General features: G+C 35.3%; 1 protein-coding gene across 1 annotated transcript; it reads left to right on the forward strand.

Annotated features, from left to right (window-relative positions):
- Window positions 1-45: 45 nt before the first annotated feature.
- LOC139700070 (UDP-glycosyltransferase UGT5-like) lies at window positions 46-11,679 on the forward strand. Its single transcript, XM_071598554.1, has 6 exons — window positions 46-771; window positions 2,126-2,384; window positions 2,993-3,194; window positions 5,298-5,523; window positions 6,276-6,495; window positions 8,879-11,679. The coding sequence occupies exons 1-6, from the start codon at window positions 354-356 to the stop codon at window positions 9,159-9,161; spliced, it is 1,608 nt and encodes a 535-aa protein (XP_071454655.1). The 5' UTR covers window positions 46-353; the 3' UTR covers window positions 9,162-11,679.
- The last annotated feature ends 597 nt before the right edge of the window (window positions 11,680-12,276 follow it).

Raw genomic sequence — 12,276 nt, forward strand, 5'->3', positions numbered from 1 at the left:
ACTAAGTAATCAACAGGTCTCCGCTTAACGGAAGTTACGATGACCCTGAATGGTGCGGCAGAAAAAATTCAGATATTTTGCAATGCTTTGGATCATAGGGTTGGATCTTTCTTGAAGACAAGCTGATATAGGCATCGCTCTGCGTCAAAACGCAGCAGTACGCTAAAGTTTACACGAATTAGTGCACGTGTCGATAAGATTCAGTGGTTTTTAGAATAATTCAGTGGAAACTATTTACATGAAGTTAAAATTTGCAACTGCTGGGATTTAAACGGTTAAACGTGATAAACTGTACTAATTCTAGGAAACTTTGTGACTTCAAGCTATTGACTTCGTAGAATTTTGTTTCTGCTATGGAGAATCTCAGTGTTTCCCTCTTTTCAAGAACTAAACTGCTCGTGATCTCATGTTTACTCTCCGCACTGTTACTTGGAAGCACAACAGAATCTGCACGAATTTTGGGATTATTTGCTATGCCAGCTCCTAGTCATTTAATGGTTTTCGAAGCTTTGATGAGAAATTTGGCCGAACGTGGGCACACCGTTGAGGTGGCTAGTCCTGTTCAGTTGTCGAAAGCCAAAACTCCTAATTTCAAAAACGTCGTCATTCCAGTACCAGTAGTGGACAAAAACTCTTTTTTGAAGTTTCTTGTTAGCCCGGAAAACACTCCACTTCATGAGCACATGGCATTGTGGGGATTTGCGAATAATGTATGTGAGACTCAGCTTTCATCCCCAGAGCTACGGAAGTATTTATCGTACAATTCCTCTGGTAAGTATTTTCATTAGTCGTTGTAGTTTGGCTTATTCTTAAATAATAAAGTTGTTGCAAGAGGTGGACGAATTTTATACTTTTCAAAATTAATTCATTAATGAAAAGCCAACTAGCAAGGTACAAAACAATAAAAAAAATATTTCTACTAGTAATAGTTGGAGTTTAATGTTTTGAAAACATGGACAACCTGTGTTAATAATGCGAATTGTCTTATGTTTAAAACTTCTATAAGCAATGAAGTATCACGACCTGTAATGGTAGTAACTGGTATTCATTTCCACCTACCAACACTTCAATTGGAATTGATCGTTATTCAGAATAATTGTGTTGAACATTGAGTACATAGCTTCATTTTGTGGTTGTCCCGTTGAAAATAATGCCCTTCATGTGGGAGCTTATTTTTTGGAAGTCATTGTGGGCTGCTGTGATGTAGCTATCCTGTTTCCTGTCGGTCTCAACTTCGTCGTAATACCCCCTAGCACAATACACGATAAATAGCCTAACACCTAATCAAAGTTAGGTTGTAGTTGGGAAAAGTGGGATGATGTTTGGTATGCAAGACTACACAGATTCGGGAAGGATTAAAAGAGATAAGATTATGAAGAAATAAGCCGGTGGACCCTGGAATTTTTCCAGGGTGGCAGAGTGACTTATGTAAAAACTGGATTTGAAAATTCTTCAGGCAATATTTAAACGCCAGTGCTAGAAGATGAGGAAGAGTTAACTTCGGAGAGTGAACTTGGTGGGCCTGAAGAGATAATAAATGCACTTAATTCATTTAATTTTAATTCAGGTGACGAGTTTCTTGGATTCGAGTGATCTACCTATCCTGTCGTATATTTATACGTGCGTGTAAATAATACGACGTACTCTTCTTATACGTGAAGTACTATGTATTAGAATAAAGAAGTACTACGTATTAGGATAAATGAAGTATAGAAATTATATGTTTCTTCTTTTTCTCATTGATTTATTAGAAGAAACAATTGTAAAAGTAACAGATCTGTATAAAATAGAATGCAATTAGGAAGGTATGCTTCCAGACTAATTTAGTTTCGCGAGACTCTTCTTTAAATTATTGTGCATAGGTATGTATATGTTTGGATTTTTTTCAAATTTCATTACATAACGGGCATTTTCATTTTTTTCGATCATCTGAACCTTTTTGCATAGATAATGCGCGCGTTATCGGTGAGAAAATACGGTTAATTATTTATCTTGCACTCGATGATAAATGTGTATGATAAACTATCAATCAAAGCCAGTACTGTCAATGTATATTTTAATGATTATGTACCCCTGTTAATGCTTGCTAATCTTTGATATTTTTCTTCTGTTTCATATTTTAAAGATCCGACATCAGAAAAATTTGATCTTGTGATAGTTGAGATGTTCTTTGTTGATTGCCTATTGGGTTTTGCTCACCATTTTGATGCACCCTTAATAATGATGGTTTCACAATATAACATGGCATGGGCAAATGATGCTGTTGGCAACCCAAAAATGATGGCTCATGTGCCAAATTGGTTTCTGCCCTTTGGACGCAAAATGAATTTCTGGGAGCGATTACAGAATGCAGTATTTACCATTGGGGTGAGTCTGTATCGCAGGTAGGTGAAATTTCATAGCTCCTGGCTTTGCATTTGCAACCGACATTTGACTCCTGGTGAATGATATGAGGATTTCTCTACGAATGTGAATTAATAGAATTCAATGAACTTGGAATTGTGTTGAATTCACTGTCATGGCAGTTCGTGGAATTTTATGTGGGAATGCTGATTATTACTGCCTATTCTTTTGGAATATTTGATTGCAAATAAATTCAATTTATCATTATGGTTGTGCAAATTAATTTATAACGCTCAGTCCAAGCATTCATTTAGCTCTTAATTAATGGATGGATATTCAGGATGAGTAGTGTAAGTCAATATTGCAAACATTTCATGCCATGGAACACTTTGATAACTTGTAATTTTTTATTTTGACATTTTTGTGTTAAATAGCATGTTCTATGGAACCTGTCCTGATCCTTTCTTTTCCCTGAACTGTATGTCTTTACTTAATCTTAATTTGCATTGTGAAAAAGTTAGGGCCCTTTGAGAATCACCTACTATGTTTAGGGCTCAAAAACTAAGTTTTACTCTATTATTGAGACCAGTATTCTTGTCATTTTTGTATATTATCTAATTTTAATGGTAGAATTATTGTTTTCTTTAAGGTATGTGGTATTGCCAGAGCAGAATGACATTGCCAAAAAATTTTTTGGTGAAGAATTTCCGCCATTGTGGGAATTGGAAAAGAACACAAGTCTTGTGCTTCTCAATGGTCATCCCATTCTGTCACCAATCCACCCTTCAGTGCCAAATATGGTGGATGTGGGTGGAATGCATGTCATGGCTAATCCTCCCCCGCTGCCAAAGGTGAATTTATTTTTTGATACATTGCCCAATTTTTATGGCAATACATGTTTCAAAATAGTAAGCATGTTTTTATCTTGATGGAGGATTATCCTTAGGGCCGGTTGATTTTTTATCTTTTACTTTCAATTTTCAAGCTGGACATTTCAGGTGTCTCTTAGGTGAGTTTTTTCAAAATTTATTTTTCATGTTTTATTTATTACATGTTTACTCTAATGAAAGAGTCATTTCCTCTTTCAGAAAAGCATCTGCTGCAGTGGCTAATAAGATTTTTCTTCTTTATATTATTAAATGTCACTTATGTTTCAGATTGTTTACTTACTCTACTGTGTTATGTTAACCAGTGAAAGAGTCAGTGAAACATGAACATAATTAATAGGTGGTGCTGGAAACTGTAAAACTGAGAAATCGATGTGAATGTTAATTTTCCTCTGTAAACATTGGAAGAATCAGGAATTCTATCAATGCCCAATATTCATATCCAAAATCACTAAGAATTGGTCTTTTTTCTTCAGTTTATGCATTTGTAGTTTTATGTTAAGAGTGGCAACTGGTTGATGGGAAATGAATATCAGTAGATTCTCTTAGTAGAAAAAAAACTAGTAATTCTCTAGGAGAAAGTCATCTTAAAAAGGGTTCCTATGTTTTTGCTAAATTTAAATACTTACTATATCAAATAAATGTCATTTAAAATTTGTCTGAGGGGAGTCAGTTGTCTTTTATGTATTTTCTCACTGTCACCATCTATGGCCCTTATCTATTTCTCTTTTCTCTCTTTTCTAAATTTATCACTAAATGATTGTTTGGAAATCCTTGCCATAGGGTCATTGTTAAAATGCAATGCCTATGGATGCTCATGGACTCACCACACAAGAACAATTCAACTTATAACAAAAAGGACGAGCGTTTAAAATTCTCTGAAAGTGAAAATTGAGGGACAAAGTGGTTAATGTAAAATATTCTCTTCTAGCTTAACATAGTTAATAGGGTACAGATCATGGAAATCTCAAATTTTATGGATAGGGGCTGTTTCACTGTGTGCAAAATTGTTAAATTTATTTGTTAATATTTGCATCATCTGTGATTTGTTCTGAATTTGAAAAATTCATTAAAGCTTGACCAATAAACTAGCTGAAATCTCAAGTTGGCAAAATTCTTGCATGCATTTTAAGTTTTTTGCAGTATCAACAACTATTGTGTTCCAACTTTTTTTTAAAAACAAGGTGAAGTGCTTTGATATTAACTTGATTATTTGAAAAAATTGTAGCTAAGTTAACATAAGGTGGCCCTGGCATAAGCATATATTCTCCCATCTATGGCTAAAAACTCTAAGCTCATCCTATTAATGGGCGCTATAAATGCGTGTCATTGTAACTAGCCTTATGTGCTTGCAGTCCAAAACACTTGGACAGAATGGATACTCAATTCCTTGATTCCTGTTCCTGACTTTTTCTTTATTTTTTTAAAAACTTATCTTTCTTCCGAGTTTTCTCTTAAATGTTAGGAATCTGATTAGGTTCTTCTAATGAATCATCTTTCAGTGCTTCTTTGTAGGTCACTGGTATGGCTAAAGTCTGCCCTATAGTCTTTGTTCAGATCGTGTTTGTGTCTAATACTTATGGATAACCAAGCACAACTATTTCCCAATAATGCAGCATCACAGCAAGCACAAATCCCATCTCCTCCTGACCACCTGCTGTCATTCAGTCATTCATTCATTTTGAAAAAGTCAATAGACAGAGCACACTCAAAACTTAACAGGTGTCTCATTAAATCATATCAAACTTTCTGATGCTACATTTGGGTTGTGGGCTGGTGCTGCAGACTCTTTCCTAATACTATGTACATATTTATAAGAAATTCAGGTGTTGTAATATTCTGTTGTTTCTCTTCTCTGGTATGATTTGAAAGCAAGAAATTTCATTGTAAATGATTATGTATTGAATCAGGTCAAAATGCCCATTTGTTAAGTTATTGGTTTTTTTTCTCTTTGGTGCAATCTAGAAAATATAAATTTTTGCTGGCAAAACCAGCACTAACAGATATATTGGAAATAGTAAGAACCATTTCACTGCTGTGACATTAATTCATCTTCATTTCATCCAGGACTTGCAAGAGATCCTGGACAGGAATGAGAAAGTAATACTTTTTAGCCTTGGCTCTGCTATTGATGCAGATACAATCGATCAGGAGAGATTGGGTGTCATCTTGGGGACACTGGCCAAATTGCCCTGTAAAGTGCTGTGGAGGTGGGGCAGCAACACGACAGACATGAACTATCTCCCAGAAAATGTTCATGCTTCAAAATGGCTGCCACAGCAGTCTATCCTTGGTAAGTTTTTCATGTTTAGTCTGTTTGTGATAGCCTGCTGACACTCAGGTGTCTATTGTACTATTAGGAGGTTCTATCCTCAGTAGGGTGGGAGGGAGTGATATAGGACAAGCGAGTAAACAGAAATCATAAGGTGAAAGAATTAAGGGAAGGGTAGATGTTTGTTTGTTTCCTCTACTCCACGTGAGTTGGTGAGCTTGTAAATATCCAATCAGGTGTCCATGAAAGGTTAATTCTGGCTGTTTTGTGTGATGATACGAAAAATACATTGGGTAAAAGTTTTATCCCAGACCTCTTCACAAGTGTAAAATCTATGGAAGGTATTTTTTAAAATGAAATATTTAGTATATAATATTCAAGACACAAGGTAACAAAAACATTTTTGCAGTGGTGAGTTTTGCACAGGGGCATAATATGAGTGCGTACCCTAGCAGTTCCACCATGTTGGTATTCAATGTAATCTTGGACATTATTGTTTAATGTTATGAATTAAGTAATTCATATTTAGTGAAATGAAGGGAAGCTCTTCAGCCAACTTAACATTTTATTAAAATTTAATTGAGATAAGAGCCAATCAACATTTTCATCTATTCCAGCTAAATTTTTGTAGGTTAATTCTGTAAACAATATTTTGCAGATTCCTACAAACATGCAGAAGGGAAATTGTATTTACAGTTTCATGAAAAGTGAATCAGGATAATGAGTATTCAGTAATAATTAGAATCTTTGGATTTAATTGTCTTTCAAATTAGCACACCCACACTTGGTTGCTTTTGTGACACATGGTGGTCTGCTGAGTCTCCAAGAGGCAGTGTACCATGCAGTACCTATTGTGGGGTTTCCTTTCTTCGGAGACCAATACCTCAACCTGAAGCATGCCCAGGAAGCTGGATTGGGCTTCAAGCTGGATTTCAGGACCTTTAAAAAAGAGGAACTTGTGGGGGCCATCACAGACCTACTCAATAACGGCAGGTAAGCTCATTCTGAATTGCATCAGATGTTTCCCTTCAAATGATGGCATGAACTTTTTATGAAACGTTGGTGCTAAATTCTAATTTTTTTTGATCCACCTTAAAAGACACCATTTAGGAAAACAGACTTTTGGTTGTGATTTGATTTCCTAAAATTTTTACAAATTCATTTTGAAATCATTAATATTGAAGCTTTTGAATACCCATAATATGTATTGGATCTAATTGGATTACTAGCACACAGTTGATTATTGGGAGCTGATAACTTAGCATAGTCAAATGCACCTTAGGCTTTATTAATCTGTTACAGATGAATAATTTTGGTAAATGTGCTCCATATGGTTTACTCCACAACAGACTACTTTTCAGAGGAAAATCTTGTCGTGGGGCAAATGCAGAAAATTTCCTCCCATTTGTTGTGAATTATATCCCTGAGTTATATTTTCCCAAAATTGAGCTTTTGTTATATATCCCCGGCTGGGATAAAGAAGGGTTTTACGGCATTTCATTTTCTTTGTAAATGCTAGTTTGGGTTTTGCAATTAAGGTAATTTAAGGGTTTTCCTTGTAGATGTAGCCAACAAAATCAGCCTAACAAATTAATTGTAATTAATTGTAATCCCCATTAGATATTATACACTTGCGCCGACGTTTTTTCCTATCCTTGAAGAATTTAAAAAAATAATTTTTTGTGATCTTGTTCAGCACCTCCTTTGATGCAGTCTTAATCCTGTCAATCGTAGGAAAGCGTCGTCCTTTCATGAGATCTGGGGAATACGGTGGCCGTGGCATCATTAGTGTGTTGTTTTTGGCCAAAACTTCGAGCACAAGTAACGATGTGTGAGCAGGGGCGTTGTCATGGTGCAAAATCCAATTTTTGTTCTTCCACAAATCCTGGCATTTGTTTGGGATTGCTTTGTGGAAATAGCGCATAACTTGTAGATAATATTCCTTATTTACCGTTTTACCCTGTGGCAAGAACTCATGATGCACCACGCCCCTGCAATCGAAGAAAACTGCGAGCAAAACTTTCACATTTGACCGAAATTTTTTCAGTCTTGGCTGGTGCTGAAGCTTCCATTGGGATGATTGAGCTTTAATTTCCACGTCATAACCATAAACCTCATCACCAGTTATGACCCTATGGAGTAAATTTGGGTCGTCGTGGACAGAGTCCAACACCTCATTAGCAATGTTAATGCATTACTGTTTTTGGTCAAAATTGAGGAATTTGGGTACGAATTTCGTGGCAACCCATGTCATGCCCAAATCATTGGTAAAAATTGAATGGCACATGCCAATTTAGGTCCTCGGCAACTTCTCTAATGGTGATTCAACGAGTGGCCAATACTATTTTCTTCACTTCAGCAATGTCTGTTGTTGACGTGCTTGGGTGTCCGGCACGCTCTTTGTCATTCACATCTTCTCGGGCCTCTGAGAACATTTGGTGCCACATATGCCACAGTCAACAATTGGAATGCATTTGATCCATTTTTTGGAATAGGCAAAAATCAAAGAAAAGCTAAAACACGTCCAAGCAAAACAGCTGCCAGTAATTAACTGAACATTCAAAATGGCCGAACTTTTTGGCATAAGTGAGAGATATAAGTACCAACATAATGCAACAAAAAAATGAAAAATCAAATATAGGTAACCCGCAAAAATTCAAAATTTGCGATACTTTTTGAACAGACCTTATATGTATTAGGAGAGGAGTAACATCCCAATCAGCCCAACGTGTACTAAGTTTTGTGGCAGTACGACATGTGACATGAAACTAAATGTGCAGCTTGTATAAATTTAATATTTATTAGGGAAATTTTTTGTGAAGTACTTTCAATAAAATATTAATCTGTTGCTTACTGCTGGATCAAAACAGTAATATTATATAAATTTGTCATCAAACAACCATTTTCTGTACCCATTGTGGGAAGAAATATTGAATAGTAAGTATTTTTCTGGAAAATTGGCTTGAATTTTTAGGTCAAAGCTAGACCCATATAGCCCTGACCCATGAGACACTGACTGAATTTAGTTCATGTTTTGGAGTAAAAAAGTGTCTTTGAGCTTGGAAATTTGGTAGATAGGGTTCTTCTGAATGTAAATAGACTCAGGAGACAGTTTTTGAGGTGAAAAAACATTATTTCACGCACAATTTTCACTTCATCAATTGAAATGAATCTAATATTTTAAAAGTAATTTTCAAATAATATCATGAACAAGGGTAGTCTGAAAATTTTCCGACCTAACAATTGACATTTTTTTCAAATTTATTTTTATCCTTTGAATCAATACACTTTTTCCAGTGAGGCTCATAATATTTTTAACTCTTCCAAATATTATTTGATTTCTTCTTATTTAATAATTCTTATTTTGGCTTTACAGTTACTTGGAGACTGCTCGGAGGCTGTCAGCCGTGTTTAGAGACCAGCCACAGTCCCCACTTGAGAGGGGAGTCTTCTGGACCGAGTATATACTACGTCATGGAGGTGCACAACACCTTAGATCACCAGCTGTGAATCTCTCATGGTTTGAATATTACCTTTTGGATGTTGCATCAGTGATCTTTGCTGGTCTGGTGTCCTTTGTGTACATAATATATCTTGTCTGCAGAGGATTAGCCTCTTTGGTGTCTTCTTCCAAGAAAAAGAAATCCAAGAAAGAGTGAAAATTTCTTCGTATATGAGCTCTCCAATTGGTCTTTATATATATTTGTAGCTACATCTGTGATTGTGGATGATTCAATATTTTTTGATAACTTTTGGATGAGGTTGTCAAATGAAACTAAATTTAGTTTATTTCAAACTAATTAATTTATGCGTTGTTCAGAATAGGGTTTCTTCTTGGTAATATGGTGCTAACTTAATTAGACTAGTTGTTAAAACTGCACGGAATTTATCTTATGACAAGGTATTATTTGAAGACTGATGCTCTCTCTCTTCACCCTCAAAGATGCACTGTGTGGCATCACTTACTCTAGTGCTCCCAAAAAAATCTGCCATTGCCTGCCCTGACTGATCAGTCCAGCTGAATTTTGTTCTGCCTACCCTGGTTATTTCATTGGTGTTTGTTGCCGAAGTTGAAATTTCCCTCTGCAATTTTTACCCGAGGAAACTGCTGCATGAGAGAAAAGATAGTTATCATGAAGTGTTGGGCAAATGCTCGTTTTTGTCAAATATAGGTATAACTTTTACTATAAATTTATATTTTGAAGGAAGGAACAAAGTGATGCATTTTATAACTTCTGTACCTAAATTTTCCTGTAAAATTGTTACATTCCGAGCCATACAAAACACTGAAATTTTCCAAAATCCAACTGATACCCAGATAAAAGGATGAAGGTAATTAAAAAACCTTTAGCAATAGACATACTCAAATGCTTTTTCAAACTAAGGAATACTTAGTATTTACCTGTCATAATTCAAGATGTTCTTGTCACTTTTATTTTTACAACTATGTCAACCTTGGACACCTTTGGAGCATAAGGATGCATGAAATCAGAGAGACATTGATATACTAGGGAAAGTATAGAGGCCTTGATTTAGGTGGATATTGGAAAAAATCTGAAAATGAGGAGTCCAATGTTGCTCTCATTTTGACCCCAGACTTAAATGAGGAAAGAAACAAATGTGTCAATTACAAGCCTTACAATTTCACTACCACCGGAGGGGCCCAGCTCAACTTCAAAGTCTTGATTCTTTATGTCCTGAGCCCCTGAAAACTCAAGGAGTTCGGATACTGGTAGTTGGAGGAATGGAGATTCCACAGGGACAAGCCACAAAATGCAGAAGCAGTATAACAAAATCTTATATAGCAGAAGATTTATTGAGGAATAGAGGGCACCACAGATAGAGAAGGTTCACTAGACCAAGCAGCATAAACACGGATGGAAAAATTCACGAAAAGAGGACAATGAAAAAGTTCACAATAAAAAATCTAAAAAAATATGGAAGCAAGGGGCACACGTGACTTGTTACTGGTGGCCATATTGAATTCTCTCAAAAAATGGTGCCAGGATTAAGTTAGGGGTCATGTTACTCTCAATATTTTTCCAGGTTTCTTTCAAGTAATCGTATGGTTTCCTTACCCCTAAAATGGATTTTGCCATAAGGTGCCTATGGATACCAATAATGATTTATTTCATTATGGAGATATTTTATCAAAATTAACAGGGGCTTATTTATACCACCAAATCAGTATTAGGAAGCTTTAGAGTTGATGTAAGGTACACATTTTGCAATCATGCAATGTAATGGTAAACATAGTTTTACTAGTTGAAAAATATGAGATGTTAATGCAAATGCATCAAGAAATGATCCGTTAAATATTTAAATCATGTGAGAACATTGAATTATTACCGGTACTTGCAGTGGGTGTTAATATTTTGCATTGCAATTGTATACCCTCCCTACCTTGTCTACTAGATTTTGGGCCAAAAGAGTTTAAGACTATTCAGCGAAATACCATTGTTAATGAGAAATGGTATTAATTTTTCCAAACTAGGATGTGATGATTTTTAGAAATTGTCCATTAATGTAATTGATCTCTTCAAAGGTCTTATCATCCTCTATTAATTTTGTTAGCTATATTTACCAAGGGTAATGAATGTTTGCCATCCCTAGACTGATGTGCATTTCTCAGCTTTAATGTTTATCCACTTATCATACTTGTTGAATTTTTGTTTTGTTTGGGCCTCATTTGCAAACTGTAATTTTATATTGCAATGTACGTTTTATCTAGTGTGTTATTATAAATGGCAAACTTCCAGTTATGTGTAACAGACGGCATGAGGAGGAATGGTATTTATAAAAATCAATTTCAGTATGGCACCTTGTAACTTCATGTACAATTTTCTAAACTTTATGGTAAAATAATCTGGAGAAAAAATGTTCCTTGTGATTGTGGCTGACTGTTGGTCCTTTTTTTAAATAATATTTTGTTTGCAAATTGATATTTGTGTTTGAGGTTTAGTTTATGATCAGGGTTGAAATGGTAGTTTTATTGCAGAGTAGTGGAATGATAATGAAAGAAAGGGAGTTCTTACTGTGCTATCAACTATCAAATTCTTTTGTCAGAAAAACTATAAATTTAAAGTTCTTGAAATTCAGAGAAAAACAATAGACTCATGGTTGTGTAGTCCAGCATTGATTGGTTTATAACTGTAAATAAAACTTCAATGCAAGGAATGTTATGTTATTCAGTAGGGGCCAGACAGTGTTGTAAATATTAATTGTTTTTGTTATTTGTGTAATTACCCCCAGTGAATTCAATGGAGACCCTCGGAGTTGTTTTTGTATTTGGAAGGTATCTTGTACTTTTTCTATGTTGTTTTGCAGGAGGTGGTTTTGAATTACTGAATAATCATTTCATTTAGAATTCAGTGTTCCTATACACCATTGGAATGTGTGTCTACTCTGGCTCATCCCAATGTTAAAGACTAAGTATCAGTAATTTTTTTTAGGTGGAGAACAGGATGGAACCTTGTCCTTGCAAAGAGATTAGCAATCTGGGTAGAAGCCAATTGTAGGTTAATTTTGACTGTGGCCTAGAAGAGTTTGCATGAAAGAGCTATGTACAAAAGTGTACAACTGTGGGGCTATAAATGAAGAGAAATGATGGCTCTGCTTTATCAGGCTGCATTCAAAATTGCTTAAACATTGTATATTCTCAATATATTGCACCAATTTATCCGTCTAATCAAGACTTAGTGAGCTTCTAGAACTGCCTTTTTTGCTTTAGGTACTTAGAATCACAGCAATTTTTTGACTGGCTAATTATTTCAA

Source organism: Hetaerina americana, unplaced genomic scaffold (genome assembly GCF_022747635.1).
Source record: "Hetaerina americana unplaced genomic scaffold, ioHetAmer1.1.p SCAF_10, whole genome shotgun sequence".
Lineage (NCBI taxonomy): Eukaryota > Metazoa > Arthropoda > Insecta > Odonata > Calopterygidae > Hetaerina > Hetaerina americana.

Bases quoted from the DNA above. Each gene is read 5' to 3' on its own strand.
- LOC139700070 (XM_071598554.1), top strand. From the start codon at position 354: ATGGAGAATCTCAGTGTTTCCCTCTTTTCAAGAACTAAACTGCTCGTG. The intron at 5,524-6,275 runs GTAAGTTTTTCA...CTTTCAAATTAG, and splicing joins GCCACAGCAGTCTATCCTTG to CACACCCACACTTGGTTGCT. The intron at 6,496-8,878 runs GTAAGCTCATTC...TTGGCTTTACAG, and splicing joins GACCTACTCAATAACGGCAG to TTACTTGGAGACTGCTCGGA.